Below are 26,343 nucleotides of genomic sequence, written 5' to 3'. Positions count from 1 at the left end.
GAAGGGGGGGTGAATTGAGTGGGATGCCGATAGGAGATTCTCCCCTGTTGTCCCTTCGGAAGTTGCGATGGTCCGGATTGTTGTCTTTTCCCCGGATTTTATGCGAGAAGAGGATTTAGGCCCAATTAACTAACTCGAATGTTAAGGAATTACAGACGAAACACATTCTATGATTCTACTAAGTCTAAATGTCTAAAAAGTGGCGCGTGTCGTTGGACCGCGGCTCTCGGCGATCGTCAGGGCACTTGTGATTGCGCTCTGTGGAGTTACTCCGTATCATTTAACAGCTGAAAGTACAGGAAGAAGCCAATGTTATGTTGATATGTGGTTTCAAATGATTGACTGGTCATTAGATTCATCTTGTAAATTGCGGCAAATGTCATAGTGTACAATCTATGTACATTCTATTCAACCGAACCCTTCTTCATCGCCTCGAGTGGTTTCTCCACATCCACCGGAGTGCCCGTCATGAGCTCCGTAACCACGCGAGCCTCTTCACGGTTGACCGGCGGTCCAGTAAAGTGCTTGCGCGCATAAACAAAGTACCAGAAAAGACTGATACCAGCAAAGCCAGTAAACACAACACTGGCGTAGTTCATCGACTCGGGGGTAACAGGCAATGTATAAGGCATGCAAAAGAGCGCAATAGCCAGAACGATCCATGCAATGGTAATGCAGTTAATGACGAACCCAAATCGACCAAGGGAGAACGAAGAGCCCTTTACATCGCGACGACCGCGAATCAAAGAAATCAAGATCGGCAGACCGTACGAGGTCGACAGGCAGATGGTAGCCACACCCGTGAAGGAGGTGAATGCAGCATTGGAGCCGAAATAGATCAATCCCAGCAGACCGTCCACAACAGCTGACAGCACAATAGCCCAAACCGGCACGTCCAGTTTCTCGTTCACGCGGCGCCAGAGTTTGAAGCCCGGGATCGCCCCGTCGCGGGCAAAGGCGTACGTGCAGCGACTGGCGGCCGTGAGAGAGCCAATTCCAGCGAACAACATGATCCCCAGAAGCAAGAAAAGCAGTCCAAAGCCACCACCCGCTGAGCCCGTCGCGGTCTTGAAGAGAAGGCCGATCGGTTGGCCGCTGGCTACCTCGCGCAGCATCTGCACGTTGGGCATGACGAATAGGACAGGGATTAGATAGAGTAGACCGGTGATTCCCGCAGCTACCACGGAGAGGACGATTGCCTTGGGCACCTCGCGGTGTGGGTTCTGCACCTCTTCGCACATGGCTGCGACCATCCCGTAGCCGGTCAAGGTGTAAGCCGCCTGCAGCAGACCAACGAAGAAGGCCCATCCGGAGGGCCAGCCGCTATTCGAGGCGTCGAAGTGGCCGAAGACGAACTCGGCATCGCGGCGGTTGTCGGCCATTGTCAATAGTGTGACGAGAATGATGATCACGCTGGCTGCGGTCCAGAAAATACATACTTTATTGATGAGATCGAGATAGCGCGAGCAGAAGATGTTGACCAGGGCGCAGACAAGCATGACTGCCCAGAACATCAACACGGTCTGCCATTCATTGGCGACGAAGGATTCGTCAAAGAGAGAAATCGCGCTGAGCACTAGCTGACCGCCGGAGAAGATAATGCTCAGCGTAACGGTCCAGTTGCCAACGAGGGTCAGCCAGCCGTCAATGAAGGACATCAGCGGTGCCCAGCGGGGAGTGGAGAGCATCGCGCTCCAGTAGTAGACCCCTCCTGCTGTGGGATATACGGCGCAGATCTCGGCGAGGGAGGCGGCGATGGCGGTGGAGATGAGAGTGACGAATACCCAGCCCCAGAGGATCGTGACCGACTGACCGTCTGATAAGCCGATGGTAAGGGTTGTGCTTAGTCCAAAAGGGGCGGCCATAATCGCAAATGAGAGGCCCAGAATGCTCAGCATGCTTAGATTACGTGGTAATTCGCTCTTGTAGCCCATACGGGCCAACGCCTCGTCGGCTGAGGCATCCACGGAGCTTCTCATGATGTGTGAGTTGGAGAAGTAAGTGAGAGTGTGAGGTGGATGTGAGTCGAGGTGATCGTTAAGGATAGTTATTCAAGGATATTGGAGATCACGTTAAGGTTTCAAAGGAAGAACCTTGGAATGCAACCCCGCATGGAAGACATGGCGCGGTCCGAGACCGCGCTATATAAAGAGAGATCTGAGGCAAAAGCAAATGATAAGCAGTTTTAACTGTTTTAGCTTCGTGTAGGTTTCAGCCTCCTTCACGCAAGTTTGCTTATGAGCTAATGGCTTTCTCGAGATATCTCGAGATAAGGCCTTCTCCTCTTTGACCCACTTTATTCCCCCCTGTCTTTCTTTTTATTTACTTTTCACCTGGCACGCTCATTATGATATCAAGGGCATGTAATCGTGTCTCCTTGGGTTCTATGACAGGTGCTTTGAAGGATAATTAACCCGACGCGGTTGTACCACGCGGGGGCCAAGGGGGAACTTGCTCACAGCCATTGAGTTTTGAAGATCAGCATTGTTGCAGGATCATGTTAAACAAACATCCGATGATCTTATTCCTCCCTTATCTTATTGCTTCTTTCACAGCTGACACAGCTTGTACATCGGTGTACAACATAGACTCAATAGGTATTCTCTCCCCTCGGGCTCTTCGGTACAGTCGACTTCGTAGGGACAAGATACAACTCGGTAGAGCGGAGAGACTTGACATCATGGGAAAGATCTGCAGCGGGGTCCCGTGAGTCAAACTTGTTATGCATTTTGACCCAGAGCGCGGCAATGGGTATATAGACCATGGAAGGAGGACATGGAAGTATACAGTACTAGACAATGTTCGCCGGTCTTTATGCATTTCGGTGACTGGCGAAGACACTGACTGACTCGATTGCCAGTACGGAATACTACGGGCAACAGCCATGGCCCATATCCGGTTGTCAACTAGGTTGTCTCCAATGCGGGGGCTGAGATACTGTGGGGAAGTTTGGGCTTCGAAGAGTGGACACTCTTGGAGATATTTAAACGCTGCCTGAAGCGGGAAGTAGTGGATGGCTGGGTGAATTCAACGTGGTTGTACACCAGCAGATTACGAAAGACTAAAAGCACAGCTACTCAAGTCCAATGGACGATCTACGAGAGAAAGAATATTGGAATAATTCCATTGCAAACATACATCAAGGTCACGCAAGGTGACGGCTGCCACATCGAAGAACATGCTGCAAAGGCTCCAGGGGAAATCTCAAGGAACTGAGCAATCGATGAGCGCCAGGATATATTGACACGGGGGAAGAAAGCCGGGAGAAAACACGTGGATCAAGGAGGTTAAATCCAGATCCACATCAAGCCGGCGGTTGGAGGGCGAGAGGGGTAAAAGGGGAGGGGGTATCAAAGGGGTAAAGCACAAATATGATCCAGTGATCGCGCTGGGGAAGAAAAGTAATTTTTTTCTTGTTTGATCAGATATCTAATGGAAACATGGGGGAGATCAGTCGAGAGATGTGGGCGGAAGTAGGCCCTGAGTGTTGAAAGGGGCGAAGATGAAGAGAGATGGAGATGGGAAGAAGGCTGGTAGGATGTTTTTTTTCGGCCGCAAAGGAACCGTGCAAGTTGAACTCCATCTATGAGACCACTCAGTCAAAGTAGCCAGTCGGACTGCCTTTTGGGTCAAGCGAATGTCGCCGCACTTGGAAAAAGAGGGATGAAAATGATCGAAAGAAATAAGAATGCGCTGAGTCGTGACCAGCCAGCTAGTGCCAACTCCGTTTCGTAGAAGAAACATGACCCGTAGTAACGGAACGATCGTCGAGGTCCGAAGCAGGTGGGAAAAAAATAGAAAAAGAAAACGCCCGTTCATGCAGTGTCGTCAGTCCGGTGAAGTCGTTACATGATATATGCAAGGTACAGTCGCAGAGGGAAGTAAACGCGAGGACAAAAAAGCCAAAAAGGTGACGCGACATCTACGGACTCAGGCCGAGGTCATCGTTTAGATCGGGGCCAAAGCCTGCCATGTCAACGGAGTGCAAGGATCCAGGTCCCTTGCCCATGGATACGTCGGATGATGCATAGTCATGTTTCAGTCGTTCGTGCGGTCCGAAGATATGTGGACCGAAGAATGGCCGGTGCTCTTCATTCGGAGTGTTGCCATCACCAGTGACCCACGGCCCGTTCTGCCAGAAACGAGTGTTCGCTTGTTGATCTCCGAAGAGATCGTGGTGGTCAGGATGGGGGTCCGGTCCATGGATGGGGAACTCATTCGGCGACTGGAATCGCAGATGCGACCGACCGAAACTGGAGCATGGAGAATCTGCGTGGAGTGGCATGTCAAGACCAGACAACATGGGAGGGTCCTCCACCGTGGTGATGTCGATGGTCGGATTCTCCGTTTGCTGGGCCAAAGCGGCTGACAACCGGAGATTTGAGGATGAACTTTGCCGGCTGTGACTGGTTGATCGCGCGATGGCTCGCTGCACGGAACTACCACAGGCCTTGACGATCTTCTGCTGAAGCTCTGGCGACAAACTGTCGAAGTAATCATTGGCCAATGAGACCTTTGGCGGGTCATCGGCCGCAGGAACCAATCCATATGTGCTCTTGGCATATTCAGAGAGGCCCGACGGCATGTTGTAGGGCGACTGGTAGACATTGGGTGCCAATGACCGCTGTTGATCAAGGTAGGCATATTTCCCCGGCATCTTAGCCGCCGCCACGCTGCCACGATCAATGGTCTCCAGCTTAATGCCCTCCGACTCCTTCTTTTGAATCACATCCAGTCGCTCACGGTGGCTGACCAGCGAGAACCGGAGCATCTGAAGGAGTCGAGTGACCTCCTCCGACCGCATGTTCAGAGTCTGGGGTGGCAGCAGAGTCCCATCCGCAGCCCGCGGCTGCACCCGTTGCTGGGCCATGGCCAGCTCCAATTTCTCGAGTCCATTGGCGGGTGGTATTGAGCCCATAGGACCCAGCAGAGTTTCGACGACCAATTCCGGGCTGACGATGTTGTAACCGGCGAAGACATTGGCATGGTCGGTAATCTGGGCTAGGCGGCGGCGGGCAATAAGTTCGCGGACATTGGCGAAGGTACTGGTAGATGGCAGGTGATGCTGCTGCTGAGCGTGCGACTTGGCGACCGAAGGGTAGGGTGCATGACGGGCAGACTGATTGGGTAGAGTTCGAAAGGCCGACGGCATCGCAGGAGCTCCAGCAGCAGCAGCACGGGCAGCAGGGATAGGGGGAGGGGGAGGGGCGAGGTGCTGCAAGGCAGAAGAGGGCGGTCGGGATTGTAGGTGAGGGGAGTTGACATTCGATTGATGTTTTTGTTGGTAAAGATTTTGCTGGTTTTGCAGGTTTCGCTGGTAGGGAGGGGCAGGGGCGGTGGCAGCATAATGAAACTGGTGGTGGGGTGAGATCTTCGATGCACGAGCGGTGACTCCAACGCCAAGCGACTTGACGCTGTCCAGGAAATTGGCCCGAGGGTTGTGGATGGACACGCTAGGGTTGTGTGTATACTGTGCCCTACTCTCGGTGGACTGCGCGCCCAAATAATACCACATTTGTTCGCCCGGCTGGAGGTTGACCGTACTGAGTGGGGCAAATTCGTTCCTAGTTGCATCCACCGTCTCGAATTCGGCCCACTGATAGGGAGATCCCGCATCGCCAAATGCACTTCCTGCCGCCGGTACCGCTGATTCTAACTCTTTTCGCTGTTCGGGCTTTCGCGCTAGGTGGGCTGGGAGGGGTTGAATTCCAAGTCCGAGGGGGATAAAATTGCTCTTGCGAACAACGAGCATCCAGCGATAAGGCATTTCGATCACGTCCCTGTATTTATTTTGTTAGCGTCGGTCGGGATTAGAACCATGGGAGAGAGGGAAAAAAAAGGTGGATCCCAATGTAGGAGATAAAAAAAACATCACAACTTACCCTCTTGGGAGTACCTTGAGCAAAAGACTTCGCTCCGAATGACGGTTCTCAAGGACAATGGCGCCATTAATTTCTTTGTCGGCTTGGAATTGAATCAAATTTCCTTGGACCAATCGACGAGCTGATTCAATCACACGGCGATCCAAGTCGGATGATTCACTGAGGACTCCACTCGGTCGCTTTTGACGGTGGAATTTGCATTTCAGATCGACGCTCGGGATTGAATATTGGCAGCCATCATCGGCGATCACGGCAATTGCACCATGTTCAACCTGTACGCCAGCCAAGAGGGCACAGGTTGCATGATAAGCGCGCGTGCATTTGCCAAAGTTACACTGGAAACAGGCACCGCGGACTTCGCGGCAAAATAGACACTTGAGACCCAGACGAGCCTTGGGAATCTTATCAATGTCACACACAACTTCACGGCCGGACGCATCATGGAGAATTGTGGTCTCTTCGATGAAAGCTGCGCACCGCCTATGTGCGTGTCCTTTGCCATCTTCCGTCGGAAGAAGATCCTCGTAGTCCAGGTCATTAGGACAGAGCAAACATGGTAGCTTCCGCGGTCCAGCGGGGTGGATTTTGGGTCGTTTGGTGCTCGGCCCGTCATCCGGGTTCTTCCGCTTTCGGCCACGAGTGGATGTCTTCTCAGGCACACTGCGCGGTGGTGTAAGAAGGTCGGTAGGACCCTCGAACCCATCGAACTCGTTTTCGAATTCACCATAGTATTCAGGTGTGCTCTCACCACGTAGTTTGCGCTCGATCTCATCCACGTCGATCCAGACACTGTCTGCTTCGCAATGGCACTTTTTTGCGATGCGAGCATAGTCTAACCACTGCTCGGTCGCGAAATTGACTGACTCTGCGCAATTGTATCCGAGGTTGTATCCAGAGTGGTACCCGTATGGGAAGGTGATGACAAACTCCCCTTCATAATGGATCAATCGGTTGACCGTAATTCCATATTGTGATTTGAGCAGACTAGGCGAGACGAGGTAGGTTTTGTGACGAAGGAACTGATCGCAATTCTTTGCATCGCTAGACCAGATACTGCGCATGGCCTGTTCAAACCGAGGTGCATCTTCTTGGGAGATGCTGTACCATTGCTTTGGGGCGCCGAAATGGATGTAGTTGATGCTGTACAGATCCACATCCTCCAGATGCCAAGCGAAGGTAGCCTTCCACATTCCCAGATAAAGATAGGCAGTGTTGACTCCAGGTACTTTCTGCCCCAATACGTCGAGGAGATTCGGCAATTTGGCCACATTCCAAGTTTCGGTAGAATCCTCGAAGAGCGAACCTGGCATGTCTGCACCGTACATGGGATTGTTGTACATGAGGGACTTCCAGTAATTCGTCTCAAGCTCCTCGCATCTTTCTGCGGTATATTCTTCGTGGTCCTGGATTCGGTAATCAAAGCCCTTGTACGCCTCCTCGTCGACCTGTTCCGCGGTCTCCCCGCGGTTATTCTTGCGACGGGAGGTCACAGACTTAGGCTGTCGTCCCTTTGGTTTTGTGGTAGGCAGGGACTCGCCTTCACTCAAATCTTCGGTCTTCGGCTGCACGGGATTGGTCTCGGGTGATACAGGCGTCGGAGGACCCTCCAGTCTGGACTTTTCGGCATCATCGGCAGGAGGTTCTTCCTTGATCTTAGACTGATTTGACCGCTTCGGAGGACGGCCTGGTCGGCGCTTCTGGCCCTCTGGGCGGGCAGACGGAGGCCGCGGAGTTGGGGCGGCACGATTGACGCGTTCTTGGTTTCGGCGTCTCTCTCCCCTACGTGCAGGTGGTTGGTGGCTGCTTTCTTCGCAAAGACCCTTCCATTGGGGAAGATTATATGAGCGTTGGCGTTCGATGTTGGCCTGGGTGTATGTGCCGTAGGATCCGTGGAATTCTTGCATGATGGGGTTCTTCACCCGGATTTTCTTGACTGCCTCATCGAGCGGTGGAAGCGACTCGGACCTTTATGTAGAAAAACGTGTTCAGCAAAGCATCGATACAATTCGAGATAAAGCAACTCACCATTCCTTTGGAGGAATCACCTTAACGATGCCTGCCTGCATGCCATATTTGTCGATCTTATTGATAAACCCCTGGAAGTCACGGAATTGGTCCATCGTCTAGAACAAAACCCTCGTCAGTCTGACTCCAATCATGTGCAGGACTTACTGCCTGATTTGCCACAACAGCAAATACTTCCACTGCTGCGCACTCAAGCAACCGGGCATAGCAGTTGTACTCACCGGCTTGAAAACAGGAACCTTGCCGCCTCCATAGTAATGATCGGGTTCGATTTCTTCAACCTCCTCGGCTTTCTGCTCTGTCCCTTCCATATCGGTATCGATCTTGGCTGTATCGAGCTCTGGTGCAGTTCGCTGGTCAAGCTCAAGATCAGATAAATCGGAAGGCACTCCTTCGGGCACTTCCTTCTTGCCCGTGGCACTGTGCGGCGGTGTGATCGAGGCGGAATCGAGGATGGAGCCAGCCGCGAGCGAGTCACGCTGCGACTGGTCAAGTGTTGCCGCCATCATCGAGGGCGACCGAAAAAGGTTTCGGGAAACGATGCAGCGGTAGTTGCCGTCGTCGAATGGCGCGACCGCTGATCGACGGCGAAAGGGGAGTATTTCCCAGCGGTCGGGGAAATCGGAAAGGTAGTTCGACCGAGCGAAAAGGTATGTGATGTTCTTGGGATAAAAGGGCACCTTCTACTAGTGAAGGTGGTCGGGTACACTCTGTAGTGTACAACGGAGGTAGTTGGACGATTGCGATAAGCTCCTTCGGATGATTGTTTTTTCTTCCGTAGACTAACGGGGAAGAGAAAAGTCTTAGTCAAGACGACGCCAATGGAAAACAAACAATAATTGGTTCGTCGCTGGGGAAGAATGACAACAGGGACGGGAAGTTGTTGTAAGGAGTGTAGTCAAAAGACGGGTCCAGCACAAAAGATCATTCCAATAGAACGACAAAAGCAGCGCTGGGTACTCATGGAAAGGGTAGATGAGGAGTGCGCAGTACCAAAAGTGAACCAATCATGCAGATGACGGGGACGCTCGAAGTGGACCGGTGCACGATGGCATGACTGAAAGGAGGTAGGGGCAGAGGTGGGAACAGGGTGAGGAATGATGGGCTCCAAGTTGGACAAATCAGAGTGCGATGATGGGAAGGGTGGGAATCGTCCGATTAGAAGTGGACTTTGGCCTGGGCGCGCATGAGAGCCGCGAAATGAGTTGTATCATATTCCGGTCTCGGACGGGTAAAAGATTCTCAGGTTTCAAACAGGGGTGAAGAAACAGACAATATCCACGAAGGTATCAAGACTCAAGAGACTCACCAAATCACGTGAAAGGGCGTTCAGATGATGGCTAATTGAAGTAAATGAGATGAAGCAAATGAAACGAAGCAATTGTGATACCAAGACGGTTGAGATAGAGCTTGGTCAAAGCACCTGAAGCTTTCGCTGCTTTGTCATGTGATGACAATACCTTTAAAGTCCGGATCATGTCGTACTTTCTGTAAGTTACCAAATTTACACAGCTTTTTTCATAGATAAGTCAGGATTAGATAGCGTATTGTTACAGCCCATACAACACAGCCTCTCTCGGATACCATCGGACGATTCGGACCCGAAGATATCGTCTGCCCCTTGATAAATATTAATGAGATCAGTGATCAACCAACGTCCATCGTTCTTTGTCCTATGATGTTAGTAGTCACTAGTCTCTAAGTTACCTACTAACGTATGTATGATATGATACATCGCCACTCCGATTATCGATACCTGGCTATCTGTGCCTTTCAACGCACCCACCCCGTCTCGTTGTGGCCCTGTGGGGTGCGCCACGGTGATCTGCCGAGTACCGATTGTATTATGAATTACTCGATCCTGGTACATAGCTACACAGTATGTTTACTTGTTCTACTAGACGCTTATTCTGATTTTATGTCTAAATGTGCATGTATGGGACGAGCTCGATCAAGAGCGGGATCTGTCGATCTGGATATACGAAGGGTCCGTTCATGTTGTTTTGATCCTCCGGGTCTAAATTTGGTTCAAAATCAGCCTAATGAGGTCATTTTGGGGCTTAAATCACCGTCTATGTTGTAGGTAATATGATTATCATCTATCTAGATCCTGGAGCCTATACCGCCCATTCGTCGATTAGCTTGTTATCCAGATCGGTATATCCATCGACGACCTTCAGTCCCCGCAACCGTTCCTGTTCAATGCGCTCCCAGGTCCATTCCTTGGCACTCCAAGAGTCAGTATTCTCTTGCTGCTGCTTCTCGAGAGCCTCCTGGCCTGGGATTTGATCATCGTTCAATTTCAACACCTCCTGAACCAATGGTCCATCGACGTCCCCTGTGGCTGTAATGCCTTCGCCATTACCAGGAGTCTCATCGCCTGAAGTCTCAGCGGAGGAATCGGCTAAGGCGGTCTTGCCCTCGATCTCCGGGGGCGGCGCAGGCAGGAACCCGCCGGTACGCAGAATTCGCTCCGGCGGTACCGTCAGCCTGCCCTTCTTGACCACATACTTGCTGACAGCGACAGCAAGCACCTCCTTTGGCCACCGCTGCGGCGCGCAGGCCGCATGAAACAGGTCAGGACGTACATCCACTTCTTGTCCCAAGAAATAACCTTGGAGTGCATCTCATAGAGCTCAAATGGCTTGATCTCACGCTTAAAGGTGCAGTAGACGGATCCAAGCACAATCAAGACTGGCTTGCGCCTGGGCGCAGGCTTTCCGGCCTTCTTGCTTGCGGCTAGGAACTCTCGGTCTAGCTCTTTGCTGATCAAGCCCACCCCGGGACTGTAAATTCGGCTCACTAATGCTGTACGCGAGACATCCAAGTCGGTGAAGTACGTGCTGTTGGACTTGTGCAAGTTGTAGTCGGTCTCCAGCAATGGCGTGCGAGATGTAACCATGCTTGGCACGAACAGAGGATGTGTTGGTTTGCCTTGGGCATCCACAGCTGCCACTCCCTTGGAAAGGAATGGGGCACTCGGTTTCAGACGAACGTTGCGCAGGACGTGGTACAGCAGGCGGAACTGGTAACTCGGTTAGTAGTGTAACAAACCGTGAAGAAAAACACCTCCACCCTCGCACGCGAGCAAAACTTAAACCTGACGGCCATACAAGGGGAACGGGAATACTTACATGCCAGACGAATGGGAGACTTTTCAAATTGATAACTGCCAGAATCAAGGCTAGGGTTCTCCATGAGGCGAGCGACATTGCGCTTGCTAGTATCTCACGCATAGTCTCCATTCGAGGTGGCGCCGGAATAGCCGACTTTGTGATGTGATTCGAAGACAAATAGGAAAAGAAGAAAGGTTTCAAGGAAGGTAGAGGCTTGGGAATTAGGCCACAATAGTATCAACACAGGAGAGTAGATCTGATACTCTCTCAGTCCGTCCAGGTACACCGATAAGGAATGACAGGGGTATATGGTTCATCTAGAGGTGAGGAAGATGGGATCGGAAGATCTGGCAGACTTGATCATAGCACTTTAAGGAAAGACGGGGTACACGGGGTACATGGGGGGAATGACATTGGCAATTGACGCCAATTCACAATCACTGAGATTCAACGCCGAGCTTGCCGATCACAGATGACGACTGGCGCGATTTCCTTTTTTGTTGGGAACCGAGGCCTACACGTGAGACTGTCATTAGTCATGCTCAGCCCTCGGGGCCCGCCGCCGCCCCTGGGCGCAGTTAGCCCACCGGGCCCGGGCTGGTCTACGGAGTATAAACGGTATCATATATGTATCTTAACTCTTAAGGCATAGGTGATAAGTCTTAAGTGTCTAAGGACCTTTGCGGCATATATCTTTCTCTCGGTGGTGGTGGTGGTAGTGGTTGCCTTAGCAGTGTGAATACTTCTGGGCTTCAACCCTCGGAAAGATCCCTATATCTTGGCATTTGCCCAGGACCGACCTAGTACATCCATGAAAGGTGAGCTCTGCCTAGCACACAGAATACTACCTATGTAACTCCATCTTCAAACGAGGCTTTCGAAATACATGCACAGAAGATAGACCCGAATGGAATTACATCAACAGAAAAGTGTATATATTCTGAATCGGGGATTGCACCCGAAGTTGCAAACTACAGGTGTGAGCCACGCAAGTCAAGCCGTGAAGATTCTAACGTTCTATGTATCAAGTCTAATTGTTAAACTCTGCCATTGGAATTTTGCAGAGGAGCCCGGCAATCAAGGGACATCGGTGGTCAAGAAACCTCCTAACCACATATGGAGGCGCCGACGACTCGACGAGTGCATGGCCCTTAAATCACATACTATGAGAAATTAGCATAAGTCTCGAATGGGAACCGAAGCAAGAACTCACTGGAATGAAGAGGTATGGGACCTGCTTCTCGTACTCCTTCCATGTCTCGCCATATTTGTCCCTACACTTGGCGATGTCTCTCATAGCACGGTGGGTGATCATGATTGCGAAGAAGATAGAGTAAAACCAGGGGAATGGACTGTCAAATCCGGTGATGAGACCCCAGGATAAAGCGAAGAACATGTCACAGCTGTAATGGACCTTGCGAGCCAGTCCATACCACCCGTCGGCAAGGATGGTATCGCCATTTTCCGTCACAAGGGTCTTAGGATTGTAGAGTTCTTGCCAAGGCAGTTGAGGGAATGTTCTGCGCTTCACAAAGGTGCCGCGCTCCATCATGCGGAACGAGTTCTTCTGGCTATTTGCGGTATCCCAGACCCAGTAGACGAAGATATATGAAACGAACATCGCCGCGAGGGCATACTTGTTCCACGCATATGTTGATGGATGGCGATTGGCCAGGTACAAGATGCAGTGACAGTATGACATAGGGACACCAGCCATGTTCCAGAAAGTCAACATGAATCCTAGTTTCTCTTGGTACATGTCCCATGTCGTGGTAATGTATTGTTCCGCCTTGCTGCAGGCATTGGCATAGGAAAAGTGAGCCATAACCAAGAACAATACTTCACCGGAGACATATCCGTAGTTTTCGTATTGCCGAGCAGCAGCAGCGCAGCTCAAACCAAAGAGGATGTACCACGGAATTCGGACTTCATAGAACATCTTGAAGTCCAAGATCCCGAAAAGGCGTGGGTTCAGTTCAGCGCCCATGAAGAAATCATGGATTGGGTACCCAGTGATGCGGTGCTGGGCACCACGAGCAAATGCCGAAACATAAGCGATGAAGCTGTTGAGGAAGCCCGAAAGGATCGCCACAGACATCAGAGGACCAAATTCATCGAGGAGGGTGTAAAGTGGGAACAGGCGAGTGTAGTGCAGAACAGCCATGACGAGTATCGTGAAGTAAAAGCTACCGTAAGCGGAGCAGTGATACTTCAGCTGCTTACCCCCCAGATGGAGAAGAGGTTTCCCATAGCACGTGAAACCAGGCATGAAGACGTAGCACGCCGCCTCAAGAATAAAGTATATCCAATAGATACGCCACGCTCCCAGATGTGGGAATGCACCGGTGTAGACAAGGTGGCACATATGCTTCCCAAAGGCTGTCCACGACTCGCCATTTTGTGGCAGAGGTAGCTTCCCATCATAGTAGGTTGCACCAATCCACATGTAGTACATCAACAATGGGAAACCAGTCATGAGCGCTAGGTTGCCGAGTGGGCCACCAAAAGCGAAGTCTTCCGGGTTGTCGACTTTGGGATCCATGCCGGGCCTCGAGACACCGGCGATGTGCTCCTTCATGGAGCCATTCTTGTGCGTATCGGTCTTGCCGTTCATTTGGCGAGACCGTAATTGGTTATCCATGACTAACACCTAAGCTTTGTTATTAGTGGGGTCGAGTGACTGGGGGAAACGCAACGAGATCCTATACTAACAGTTACACAATAGCAAGCCGATGAGCGCAAACCAAGAGAGATTAGAAGAAATCGTGATGATATGAAGACAGAAGGAAAACGACAGTCTATAAATACCCTGGGTGTTCTTGCCCTATTGTTCTAGGGCTTCATAATTAGAACCTTGGAGCCTTTGGAATCTGATACATCCTCCCAAATTAGGCTTAGACTCCGCTGTTGATCCCCATTTAGGCTTAGATCCCGCCATCGCGTTCGCGTACACCAAAGAGCCATGACTATCATACGACGGAAAGTGAAGTTTCTGATGGACTGCTTCGGGATGAGTTAGGCGACAGGAATCTGTTGAAAGTAGCTTTGTGGGCATGAGAAAATTCAGAGCTCGACGGTAGCTTGATTGCTGTGCGTAGGGTTCTCTCGGTTGCTTCTGGTTCCACGTTCGCCTGTATATAGCCCCGCCAATCTCCGACCGTCCGACGGAGGCTCCGCTCTCTGTCTGATGAGTCTCATATGTTTACAGCAGTTGTTGGATGAGTGAAGGACGTACATAGCAGAAAAGTCGAGAGGATGGAGACGTCGCACGGATGTTCTGACGTCAGGTGATCTTATCGCTCATTCGCATTAATCAGCGACCCTTATCAGCTGCGCAGTCGGAGCGGATTCTCTTCCTTGCTCAAGCACTCAGCTCATGATGCCTGATCGGTTAGTCGCATGAATTACCAGACTATAAACATGGATGGCGATGCCTCCGAACAACGCCATAGTATAGTGGAAAGGCCGTCCACGGATCAGCCACTCACAGATATCCCCAATGATGATTCCGCACCGATTGATCGAGCTTCCGCCACATCCCCTCAGAGCTTCACACCGCGCTCACTCCTCGTCGGTCTCATTATCGGTGCCCTTATTACGTTTTCGAATACCTACTTTGGATTGCAGACAGGATGGATCAGTACAATGGCCATGCCATCAGCCTTGATTGGCTTTTCGGTTTTCAAGGTTCTATCCAAGCACCTTTCCTTCCCCTTCACACCGATTGAGAACGTCTTGATTCAAACGGTTGCTGGTGCGGTGGGAAGTATGCCCCTTGGCTGCGGGTTTGTTGGCGTCATACCTGCTTTGGAGTTCTTGATGAACCCAGGGGAGGATGGACCAGAGGGCGATGGTGGAGAAGGCGAAGGGGGTCCCTTGAACCTCGGCTTTTGGAAATTGGTCATCTGGAGTCTTGGAGTATGTCTCTTCGGTGTGGTATTTGCCGTTCCACTACGGAAAGAGGTCATTGTTCGAGAGAAGTTGCGTTTCCCCAGTGGGACTGCCTCGGCATTGATGCTCAAAGTTTTGCATGGTGCTGGAAGCAGCGAAAAGGTTTTAGCACCGGAGAGCCCCCGCGTGGGTCTCATGTCCACAGAGGACGAACCTTCCAGTCATTCCGAAGAACGTACCGGTCTTTTGAAGCATATTGACGCTGAAGATCAAGCTTCCAAGGAGCAAGATTGGCGGTCGAAGATGCGCCTCTTGGTCGGAGCATTTACAGTATCAGGCATTTATGTAAATTGGGATCTCAATCTACCTCCGTCAGGATCATGCTAACGTAAGTAGACTGTCTTTTCATACTTCGTCCCTGTGGTCCGTGAGATTCCCGTGTTTGGCAAGGGCATGGCACACAACTGGCTGTGGACGCTCAATCCATCGCCGGCATATATCGGTCAAGGCATTATTATGGGCCCATCGACATGCATGCATATGCTTTTCGGAGCAGTTCTAGGGTGGGGCGTCTTATCACCGTTGGCTAAGAGTCGCGGCTGGGCCCCTGGCGAGGTGGGGAGTTGGAAGAACGGCAGCAAGGCATGGATAGTTTGGATATCGCTTGCCATAATGCTTGCCGATTCGCTTGTGAGCCTAGGGTGGCTGGTTCTCAAGCCAATCTTGACTCACTCCCCCAAATGGGTAGCCTGGTTCAAATCCACTCGCGCTGGGCAGTGGATTGCACGGCCGCAATCTTCCCCTCATTCAGATATCAGTTACTCCGCTTTGGGGTCGGAGTCCCATATTTCGTTGCATGAGGATGATGGCGCCGACCACACACATGTGGTTACAAATGCAGAAGATGAAGATGCACCCCCGTCTGAATTGATCTCCACTCGCACGGTCGTGATCCTGCTTCCGCTGACCCTTCTACTCAATGTTGTATGCATGCACATTGTCTTCGGCGATATCATATCTCCCTTCCTCTCGACGTTAGCGACACTGCTGGCAGTGTTGCTGTCCATCATGGGTGTGCGAGCCCTTGGCGAGACCGACCTCAATCCAGTGTCCGGTATCAGCAAGCTAACACAACTTCTCTTCTCACTCGCCACGCCAGCGTCCCATTTCTCCAGACGTACTGCACTAGTGACAAACCTGCTCGCGGGTGCTGTATCCGAGTCAGGAGCTCTGCAAGCTGGCGACATGATGCAAGATTTGAAGACTGGTCATCTACTCGGTGCAAGCCCGAAGGCCCAGTTCTATGGCCAGATGATCGGCAGTCTTGTGGGCGCAGTCCTATCTACTGCCGTGTACAAACTGTACGTGAATGTGTACGAAGTCCCAGGCGATATGTTCCAAACACCTACTGCGTATGTTTGGATCTTCACCGCTCGCCTCGTGACCGGACAAGGGTTGCCCGATATGGCCTGGCAAGCCTCCTTCATTTTTGGTACCATATGGGCCTTCATCACCGCATTGAGGATAGCAGCCGCATCCCCTGCCTTTGCGCGCAACGGGAACCCGCCCGCTTGGAGGTCTTGGGTTCCTGGCGGTATTGCCGTTGCCGTTGGCATCTTCAACGAGCCTTCATTCACCCTGGCGAGAGCTATCGGCGGTATCATTGCGTGGTGGTGGGCACGGAAGCATTCCGAACCGACATCCAACGAACAAGTCGCCAATGACAATGCCACTTATGACAATTCTTCCGCGGCGCCCGAGTTGGTGTCCGCAAACAGATCATCTGCAGCCGACCAAGCCTCCGAAAAGGCAGACGCCGCCTCCTCGACCGTCGTTGTTCTTGCCTCCGGCCTGATCTTGGGCGAGGGTATCATGAGCATTGTAAATCTTCTCCTTGCTAGCGGAAGCGTGCCGCATCTATCAGGATAGTAGGCGGGGGCTAATGCTCGTTGCTCCGTATATACCTTCCGGGACTGTTTTGTCATTCTGATGCTTTAGATTGGGTTCGGACCATTATTTCGGGATTTTCAATGAATTTAAACCCTCTGCCATTAGGTGGTACGGTACTGCCTTGTCCTACTGTCGGTAGTTAGGTCTGTTCACTACCGTATCCATATACTGCCCGCGTAGTGCACATCTGGATTCTTTCAAGCAGCTGGAGCCTGGATGCCAAGCGCGTCCCCAGAGCCCCGCAGGCGGCTCGGTCGGTGCCGAGCGATAGCCCGAGGCTTGGCCTCCAGGAACCAACGAGAAAAAGCTTCACTTCCCCTCCAGGGCAGTGATCCAGCCCTGTGGGATTACAAAATAGAATCTACTTTTATACACTATGTCGGAATGCTACATGGCCCTGCGATGGGAAAATGATTTCTTTTCAATTCAATGTCATGCCAGCCCTTTTGGAAAGGATCCTCGGCGGGTAGCACCGACATCGGCATCGGCATCGGCATCAATACCGACTTGCCGAACCCTAGAGCGATGAAATATCTTCTTCGGTGATAATATGATCCCACCGAGCACCAATGAACAAGTTTCCCGCCAGCTACAAATAGGGTAAATCATTGTTCATGAGAGCACCACGGCATTGATTCCAGCTATGGCCCTCATATCGAGCACGACGGCCAGTAAACTTGTCAAAGTACTAGCCGAGAGCGAGAAAGACACGACATCTCTCGATCCAGACTACCTCGTCAAATGGGACGAAAATGATGTAGCGAATCCCCAGAATTGGACCACCAAGTATAAATGGTGGGTGACTTTCCAACTGGGCATGCTTGCTCTCGCCGGTAGTCTGGGGTCAAGCATCACCACGCCGGCCGATGAGACCATCGCCAGGTATACCGGCGTGAGCGACGAGGTTGCCGTTCTAGACGTATCTCTGTATCTGTGAGTCAGATTCGAAACAACCCTGAAAATTGCAAAGATATGATGCTAACAGCGACAAGTCTTGGTTTCGTCTTCGGGCCTATTATCTGGGCCCCGCTCTCAGAGATCTGGGGCCGAAGAGTCAGTATCCTCCCTGCCGTCTTTTGTCTAGGGCTCTTCTCCATCGGCACAGGCGTAAGCACAACCGCGACGTCAGTGTTCGTAACGCGCTTCTTCGCTGGCTTTTTCGGCTCCGCTCCCATCAGCAATGCCACCGCCGCCCTCGGTGAGATTTGGAGCAAAGAGACACGAGGCACGGCAATTAGTCTTTACGCAGTGGCAGTGAACGGCGGCCCAGCTCTAGGGCCCGTAATTGGCGCTGCCATCGTGCTGAATCCCGATATGGGCTGGCGCTGGACCGCGTACATCCATGCTATTTGGGTCTTTGTCATTTTCGCCGTCACCTTCTTTTGTCTGCCGGAGGGATATCCGTTAGTGCTGCTCAAGCGGAAAGCGCAGCGACTCCGAGAAGAGACGAATGATGCGAGGTATTGGCATCCACACGAACATCTGAAACTTGATGTCAAGTCCATTCTCACGAAGCAGCTCGCTCGTCCATTGAAGATGTTGTGTACTGAGCCGATTGTGACCTGCATTGCATTTTATGCTGCCTTTGTTTACGGGGTGATGTACCTAACGCTAGAGGTATTCCCCCTCGCCTTTCAAGAAGCTCGAGGGTGGAACCGACTTGTCGGGTCTTTGCCGTTCCTGGCCTTGTTGATTGGTGTGGTATCCTCGGTGGGACTCAATATCTGGAACCAATACCGCTATAACCGTATATCGCTCGAGGCGAATGGCAAAGTAGTTCCCGAGGCTCGACTGGCGCCCATGGCTATTGGGGCGGTATTCTTTGTCGTTGGACTGTTTTGGTTTGCCTGGACGGCCGAGCCACCTCACCACTGGATTCTACCCTGTTTGGCAGCAATGTTTATTGGTGTTGGGTTCAACTGCATTTTCCAACAGTGTTTGAACTTCCTCATTGATGTGTATAAGCTATATGCTGCTAGCTCGACGGCGGCTGTTACTTTTCTTCGAAGTTTGCTGGCTGCGGGGCTTCCGTTGGCCGCAAAACCGATGATCAGGGCTCTGGGCATAGGGCCTGCTGTTTCTATTGTTGGGGCTGTGGCTGCGGTTCTGCTGCCAGTACCCTTTTTGTTCATGAAGTATGGACCAAAGCTGCGAGGATTATCAAAGCTCGCGCCTGAGGATGTATAGCTCCCCGTCTGTACTTGGATGATTTTGTGGATACGATTGAGCTAGATTAATGCATCTGTAGATTTTCATTCGGATGCAGAAATTCAGGCGCGCGTGCATACCTACAAGTTGATATACTATCGTGCCCCCAGGTCGTGGAACGCTACAAGAATCTCCAGCCATAGTCCTTCTACCTTTGTATACCCGGCACGTAGCGACCTGTCTTCAGAATCCGGATCACGGTCGAAAAACATTTCATTGGATACTCAACCTTTATACATAGTCTGTAACAAAAGTCGCGATATATACCTCTATTCTGCCGGCTCAGTGCCATCTGGGAATACATTCCCGATATCAACCGTAAACCTCCAATCCTTCTAATACCTACCAATCAAAATTCTCTAATTCACCGTGGGAGAATGACATACCTGGTAAGCGTTGATATCTCAACAGCCACAGGGGCTACCTGAGCACGTCAGCGTCAGACGCCCCGGCTTTTCCAATCTCAAAAACAATGCACAGCGAGAAACCGCTGTTCACACTCCAAGTTCGGATTTGAGAGATTCGCCTTGTGCCTCTCTCGAAACAACACAAGAGGAGATAGGCTACCGTTTTGCCGATTTCTGTACCGAGTATCTCCTGGAACTCGCGAGTACCATGTGGCCAGATCTGGTGTTTTTTGCCGGCTGCCACGGTTTCGAATCTCAGGCCTCTCCTGGGATAGTGTGCATGTACCACAAGTGGTGCTGTCTCCGCATTGATGACTTCCGTGAAGGCAACGTATTTCAAAGTTTCGAGGCCGAAGTCTTGTTCGTAGAAAGCCCTCATGATCTCATTGCAATGGGGGCCATTCCGCCTGCACAGTGTGTGACCAGCAATGAAGCCATTTCCGATGGTCATTTCATAAATGTCACGTTGTGACGATTCACACTCCATGTCGGTCAGTATTGTCTCGTCTGCGGCTTCTCGTTTAATACTCATATGTCGGAAGTGGGCACCATCGTCCGAGCTCGGGAGTCTCATCAGAATGCGCCCTGTCTCTGGAAGGTGAACAACAGAGCTCACGAATGTATCTTCGATGACCTCCCAGTTATTGTCTGGATTTTGGTTGTTGATCAGCTCCTGCATTGTTAGATTTGCTTTGGCAACAGTACAGCCTTTGATCATCGCGTCGTCTATCCACCTTTGAAGTTGAGTTCCTTTTTCTCGGTATCGGGCAATCTGTGCGCGAGAAGGCCTGCTATCGAAATTGGACATTAAATCAACGTCTTCCTGTTCTGAAGGACCATTCACAGATTGAGATTGAGCTGGAGCTGGTTCCAGTTGGCGCTCATGTTCAGACATAATGATCGATTTGAGATATGTATAGGTAAGTATAGTATGTCGAGTAGTATTGCAAGACTAAAGGCAAATGGATATCGGTATAATATGGTGTTCTGTGGTTCTGATAGATGAAGTTAAACTAGAGAGCAAGAGACGTACACGGGCCTGATTATATAGCTTTGTCAATTGCATCAAACTTGGCCTCGAGCTTGTTCTTGGGAAAATGAAAGAGCCCAAATCAGATTTAGCTATTATGGGTGCAGGTAGAACAAAGATACTTGACAAACGGAACAATGGCGCCAAGTATACATAAAGTAGGATGTCAAAGACAAGGGACAAGCATATCACCAAGTTCGAGGACTGAAAGAGAAGAATAAAGACACTGTTAACAAGTAACATTGTGGCCGAAGTTGATGTAAGCCCTATCAAAGAGTCTTAGAAGGTCGAGAGGACTACCAAACTACTTTATGCACTGGCAAAGCGCTTCGAGTGACAATATAATGGTCTATTATTGAACATCAAAGCTAGTTGTGTAGAGATAGATGGATAGAACTGGCAAAAATCCTCTATTATTATTCAATTAGCGTTGCATACATCTCAGATATTCTCCGATCTCTTTGATTATGAAAGAGACAGCTAACGCATTGTACGTAAGGTACTGGGAGGTCGGAAGTTCTGGCGTGGGTGCCGAGCAGACGGGGCTAGCTTCCCACCAACTGGTAAGCCCCCAGCCAACTGGCAAGGCTATATCCCCACGAAATGCTCAATATCCCACTGCTACACGTGCCCCGTCTGATCTGGTGTTTAATTCTATAACAAATGGTAACTCCCTTTTTCAAGGTTGGTTCACAACTTAATCTCATCGACCTCGAACTCAGCGGTGCCTATGTCACTATTAGATCGGAATTCCATAGCGAATTGCTAACACATTCAGGGCTTTTTGCTGGGCTGGTTACCCCAATCCTTCATATCTCCAATCCACAATCTCATGAACAAGACTTCATCAGCGGCTCCAACAGTAGTCGCACATCCCACACCCGTCGCATATCCTACGCACTCAGACAATTAGCTGTTGGCAGCCGGGAGTGGGGGTTGAATCCTTCCATACCCGGCTGCAAGAGTACAAATGGAGACCTGCTCACATTGCCTGGAGCGGTGATTCAACAAGAAGGGGGTCTGTCAGCGCTGCCGAAAGGCAGACAAGGACGACTCAGTATGGCTGTACTCCGTATGGTAAATGGAATGAAATACAACCTGATAAGGTACCCTCGCACCTGCCTGAGCTCACGCAGATCGAGGAGATCCTGTTCGCGTCCGTCCATGTCTGTGTCAAGGTCCGCCAGATACGTGAACAGCAGTACCGCTACCAAGGTCATGTACCTGACAATATACTACATAATAACGATCTTCAGACCATACTGGAAAACAATTCATTGGATACTCAACCTTCATACATACCTACCTGTCTCTAACAAAAGTCGAAAGAAATCCCTAATCTGCCGGCTCAGTGCCATCAGGATATACACCAAGTTCCCGATATCAACCATCAACCAATCCTTCTAACACAAATAAAAATTCTTTAATTCACCTTAGGGAGAATGACATACCTGGTAAGCGTTGATATCTCAACGGCCACAGGGGCTAAGCTACGCCGCAACTCTGAGCGCATCAGTCAGTGTATCCAATCTCGAAAACCATGCACAGCGAGTCACCACTGTCACTACAAGTTATGATCCGAGAGATCGGCCTTGTGCCTCTCTGGAAACAAGACAAGACGAGATAGGCTACCGTTTTGCCGATTTCTGTGCCGAGTATCTCCTGATACTCGGGAGTACCATGTAGCCAGACCTGGGGTTCTTGGTCCGCTACCCCGTATGCGAATCTCATGCCTCTCCTGGGATAGAGTACACCTGTGACAAGTGGTGCCGTCTCCGGATTGACGACCTGAATGAAGGCAACGTTTCTCAAAGATTCGATGCGGAAATCTTGTTCGTACAAGGCATTAGTGACCTCATTGCAATGGGGGCCACTGTATCTAAATATCAAATGACAAGCAATGAAGGCTTCTCCAGTCGTCATCTCATAACAGTCCAGGTCTTTTCGCTTAATACGCATATGCCGGAAGTGGGCACCATCGTCCGACGTCGGGAGTCCCATCATTATACGCGCTGCCTCTGGAAGGTCAGCAACAGAGTTCACGAAGGTGTTTTCGACGACCTCCCAGTCATTGTCTGGGTCTCCGTTGTCGATCAGATCCTGCATTGTTAGAGTTGCTTCGGCAACAGTACAGCCTTCGGCGTTGGGATCATCTATCCACTTTTGAAGTTGAGCTCCTATTGCTCGGTATCGGGTGACCTGCGGGTCCGAAGACCTCCCCTGGAAACCGGACGATAAATCAGCGTCAATTTCTTCCATGTCCTCTTGTGAGAGAATATCAGGTTGAGCCGGAGATCGCCCTTCCGGTTGGCGCTCATGTTCAGACATTATGATCGATGTGAGATATGTATAGGTATAGTATAGGATGTCGAGTAGTATTGCAAGACTAAAGGCAATGTCAGTATACTATGTTGTGTTGTTCTGATAGATGAAGGTAAACTGGAGAACAAGCGACGTACACGGGCTTGGTTATATAGCTTTGCCAATTGCTTCAAAGATTGGGCCTGACCCTTAGTCCTTGGAAATATGAGAGAACTTAAAATTGGTTTACCAATCATCGGCGCAGGTAGGACAATGGAAACAATGGCATCAAGTACATAAAGTAGGGTGCCAAAGACAAAAGAGAAGCATATCACCAACTTCGAGGACTGAAAGAGACAAATAAAGAACCTGCTAACAAGTACCATTGTGGCCCTCCTCGATGTAAGCCCTCGGGCTATCAAAGGACCTTAGAAAGTTGAGAGGACTACTACATTACTTTGTAGACTGGCAAGGCGCTTAAAGTGACAATGCAATGTTCTATTATTGAGCATCAAAGCTATTTGTGGAGAGGTAAAGAGAAAGAACTGGCAAGGATCCTCGGTAGCATAGATCTCAGACACCTATCCTTCCATCCCTTTGATATTAAAGAGACAAGTAGCCCATACTTGGGAGATCCAAAGGAACCACATACACAGTAACAAAACCAAGTAACATGTTAACCGTGTTCGTTGAAGCGCTAACTAAGATTCTTCTGCCCAGTTGTAAATCCTTCCTGCCAACTGGCAAGGCTATATCCTTCCAAATTGCCCCAATACCTAATCGCACTGCTACTGTGCGCGTGCCGCGTCTGATTCCTGGTATTTAGGTACTTCTATTTTATGTAAGGCAGGAAGGTACGTTATCAGCTTTTCACGGTTGGTTCACACACAAGCTACTTAAGCTCATCGATCTCGAACTCAGCGGTCCCCAGGTTACTGTTGAATTTGATTCTCGTCTCCGAGAAACGAAGCAGTGCAAGGGTTATCGAGATAGGTGATTGGTGATCTTCAGACCATTCTCGGAAAGCAATTTCATTGAATACTCGACCTTGATGCCTAGTCTCTAAATAAAGTCGCAATATACCTATACCTAATCCCAGGTGCCGGCTCAGTGCCATCAGGGAATACACCAAGTTCCCGATATCAACCATCAACCAATCCTCCTAACAGACATCAAAATTCTTTAATTCACCTTAGGGAGAATGACATACCTGGTAAACGTTGATATCTCAAGTCTCAACAGCAACATGGGTTAATCTATGCCGCAACTCTGAGCATCTCAGGCTGTGTTTTCAATCTCAAAAAGCATGCCCAGCGATGGACTAAAGGCAACTGGGGTATTCCAAGTTAAGATACGAGAGATTCGCTTTGTACCTCTCTGGAAACAAGACAAGATGAGATAGGCTACCGATTTGCCGAGTGCTGTGCCGAGTATCTCCTGGTACTCACGACTACCATGTAGCCAGACCTGGTCGGGTTCGTCGACTCCCATGGTTGCAAATCTTATACCTCTCCTAGGATAGTGTACACCCACGACAAGTGGTGCCGTCTGCTCATTCACGATCTCCATAAAGGCAACGTATTTCAAAGCTCCGATGGGGAAGTCTACTTCGTAGAAAGCCCTAGCGATCTCATTCCACCAGGGGCCATCCCACCTGAACATTCTGTGGCAAACAATGAAGCCATCCCCAGTTGTCACGGAATGACTGTTATATCGCGGCATTCTAACCTGCGCGCGGCTGGCTTGTGCATCACGTCCGCCATGCCGCTCAATACGCATATGCCGGAGTTGGGCACCATTGTCCGGGCTCGGGAGCCCCATCATTATGCGCGCTGTCTCTGGAAGATCAGAAACAGAGGGCACGAACCTGCTGTCGCGCAGAGTCCAGTTATCGTCTAGCAGGTCCTGCATTGTTAGAGTTGCTTCGGCAACAGTACAGCCTTCGGCGTTCGGGTCATCTATCCACGTTTGAAGTTGAGCTCCTATTTCTCGGTATCGGGTGACCTGCGCGTCCGAAGGCCTAGGAGGGTAGAACATGGACTCTAAATCACCGTCTATTGCGTTCAGTTCCTCTTCTGAAAGACCCTCGCTTTGAGCTGGACCTGGTTCTGGCCCTGTCAGTAGGTGCTCATCTTCAGGTTTCATGGTTATGGGCGATTTGAGATATGTATATAGGAAGTTAGTATGGTGAGTAGGTTACCTATTGCGACACCAAAAGCAATGTCGGTAGGTATAATATGGTGTTCTTCTATAGATGAAGTTGAACTGGAGAACAAGAGACGTACACGGGCCTGGCTATATAGCTTTGCAAATTGCTTCAAAACTTGGGCCTGACCCCTAGTCCTTGGAAAGATGAGAGAGGGCCCAATATAGATTTGCCTTTCATCGGCGCCGGTAGGACAATGGAAGATACTGAACAATCGCGGGCGTCAAGTATATGAAGTAGGATGTCAAAGACAACGGGTAAGCACATCACCAACTTCGAGGACTGAAAGAGACGAATAAAGAGCCTGCTAACAAGTACCATTGTGGCCCTCGTCGATATGAGATAATGAGCCATATCAAAGAATCTTAGAAGGCTGAGGGGACTACTACACTACTTTTACACCGACAAGGCGCTTCGAGTGACAATACAATGTTCTATTATTGAGCATCAAAGCTGTTTGTGTAAAGGTAAACAGAAAGAACTGTCAAGGATCCTCGGTAGCATAGATCTCAGATATCCTTTTATCTCTTTGATCTTAAAGATACAACTAGCCCATACTGGGACATCGGAACCCTAAGTGCACGTGATGGTAAGAGAAGGAGAGCCACGGGAAACGATTTTGGGGGACATAAGTAATTTACCCCAAGTCACTCGATAGAGGCAAAGATCGGCATGAACAAGGATTAGGTTAGATTACGGAGTACATACAACGTTGTAGAGCTGAGATGCAACTGTGGGACCCTCGGGTTATGGGGCCATAGAGCTAACTAGACGGCGGTACAGAGTAGACTAGACCTATTTATGTACGGAGACATAGGCGACTATCGCCAATGTCGTTTAGATTGTCCAATGTTCTTTAACAATGGTTGAAAGAGGAAGCTCAGCCGATATAGGGCCGACAGCATAGACGTTTAACATTTCCTCCAAGATTCGAAGACCGAGCATCGAATACTCAAACCCACCCATTTCTATACACTACCTGTGCCCTAACGAGATAGATATTGATCTATTGGCGATTTTCGAGCACGAACGCACCTAGGTGAACACCAAAAAAATAATAATATAGAAATTGCAATAGAGCCTCACATAGCACGTTTTGTCCAATCGCTCGTCGTTTGTCGAAATTGGCGCATGTCATAGGGGAAAGTGAAACATCCTAGACCAGGATGTTAGTGAGTTCATTCTCATTGGGCCTGGAATATTTCCCTTTTGAGGCGACAACATCTTATTTGCTCTCGGGTGGCTGCATCCAGTCTTGGCCCTTGGCTGTCTTGGCTTGGTTCTCCTCATGCCCTCAACCGAATTGTCACCTTCCATCTAGGCAGTG

At 50.2% G+C, this 26,343-nt stretch overlaps 9 protein-coding genes across 9 annotated transcripts; 2 read left to right on the top strand and 7 right to left on the bottom strand.

Annotated features, from left to right (window-relative positions):
- Window positions 1-404: 404 nt before the first annotated feature.
- On the bottom strand, window positions 405-1,979 carry N7515_004811 (putative GABA permease; the record flags this gene model as incomplete). The annotated part of the gene is made up of 1 exon (XM_056665555.1): window positions 405-1,979. One exon carries the CDS (start codon window positions 1,977-1,979, stop codon window positions 405-407), a length of 1,575 nt encoding a protein of 524 aa, XP_056522505.1.
- A 1,943-nt stretch (window positions 1,980-3,922) lies between these two features.
- Window positions 3,923-8,416, bottom strand: N7515_004810 (putative jumonji family transcription factor; the record flags this gene model as incomplete). The annotated part of the gene is made up of 4 exons (XM_056665554.1): window positions 3,923-5,780; window positions 5,883-7,847; window positions 7,908-8,005; window positions 8,129-8,416. The coding sequence occupies 4 exons, from the start codon at window positions 8,414-8,416 to the stop codon at window positions 3,923-3,925; spliced, it is 4,209 nt and encodes a 1,402-aa protein (XP_056522504.1).
- Window positions 8,417-10,024: 1,608 nt separating this feature from the next.
- Window positions 10,025-11,152, bottom strand: N7515_004809 (uncharacterized protein; the record flags this gene model as incomplete). The annotated part of the gene is made up of 3 exons (XM_056665553.1): window positions 10,025-10,421; window positions 10,496-10,932; window positions 11,042-11,152. The coding sequence occupies 3 exons, from the start codon at window positions 11,150-11,152 to the stop codon at window positions 10,025-10,027; spliced, it is 945 nt and encodes a 314-aa protein (XP_056522503.1).
- A 1,022-nt stretch (window positions 11,153-12,174) lies between these two features.
- On the bottom strand, window positions 12,175-13,664 carry N7515_004808 (ERG4/ERG24 ergosterol biosynthesis protein; the record flags this gene model as incomplete). The annotated part of the gene is made up of 2 exons (XM_056665552.1): window positions 12,175-12,186; window positions 12,237-13,664. 2 exons carry the CDS (start codon window positions 13,662-13,664, stop codon window positions 12,175-12,177), a joined length of 1,440 nt encoding a protein of 479 aa, XP_056522502.1.
- A 779-nt stretch (window positions 13,665-14,443) lies between these two features.
- N7515_004807 (OPT family oligopeptide transporter) lies at window positions 14,444-16,843 on the top strand (the record flags this gene model as incomplete). Its single annotated transcript, XM_056665551.1, has 2 exons — window positions 14,444-15,259; window positions 15,311-16,843. The coding sequence occupies 2 exons, from the start codon at window positions 14,444-14,446 to the stop codon at window positions 16,841-16,843; spliced, it is 2,349 nt and encodes a 782-aa protein (XP_056522501.1).
- A 664-nt stretch (window positions 16,844-17,507) lies between these two features.
- On the top strand, window positions 17,508-19,051 carry N7515_004806 (MFS transporter; the record flags this gene model as incomplete). Its single annotated transcript, XM_056665550.1, has 2 exons — window positions 17,508-17,797; window positions 17,857-19,051. 2 exons carry the CDS (start codon window positions 17,508-17,510, stop codon window positions 19,049-19,051), a joined length of 1,485 nt encoding a protein of 494 aa, XP_056522500.1.
- Window positions 19,052-19,492: 441 nt separating this feature from the next.
- Window positions 19,493-20,374, bottom strand: N7515_004805 (uncharacterized protein; the record flags this gene model as incomplete). Its single annotated transcript, XM_056665549.1, has 1 exon — window positions 19,493-20,374. The coding sequence occupies one exon, from the start codon at window positions 20,372-20,374 to the stop codon at window positions 19,493-19,495; it is 882 nt and encodes a 293-aa protein (XP_056522499.1).
- Window positions 20,375-22,021: 1,647 nt separating this feature from the next.
- N7515_004804 (uncharacterized protein) lies at window positions 22,022-22,837 on the bottom strand (the record flags this gene model as incomplete). Its single annotated transcript, XM_056665548.1, has 1 exon — window positions 22,022-22,837. One exon carries the CDS (start codon window positions 22,835-22,837, stop codon window positions 22,022-22,024), a length of 816 nt encoding a protein of 271 aa, XP_056522498.1.
- A 1,251-nt stretch (window positions 22,838-24,088) lies between these two features.
- N7515_004803 (uncharacterized protein) lies at window positions 24,089-24,955 on the bottom strand (the record flags this gene model as incomplete). The annotated part of the gene is made up of 1 exon (XM_056665547.1): window positions 24,089-24,955. The coding sequence occupies one exon, from the start codon at window positions 24,953-24,955 to the stop codon at window positions 24,089-24,091; it is 867 nt and encodes a 288-aa protein (XP_056522497.1).
- Window positions 24,956-26,343: the final 1,388 nt, after the last annotated feature.

This window comes from Penicillium bovifimosum (assembly GCF_028826915.1).
Source record: "Penicillium bovifimosum strain IBT 22155 chromosome Unknown utg000004l_segment0_segment0, whole genome shotgun sequence".
Taxonomy (NCBI): Eukaryota; Fungi; Ascomycota; class Eurotiomycetes; order Eurotiales; family Aspergillaceae; genus Penicillium; species Penicillium bovifimosum.
Note: the sequence above shows the minus strand (reverse complement) of the source record. Positions and strands in the feature narration are given on the sequence as shown.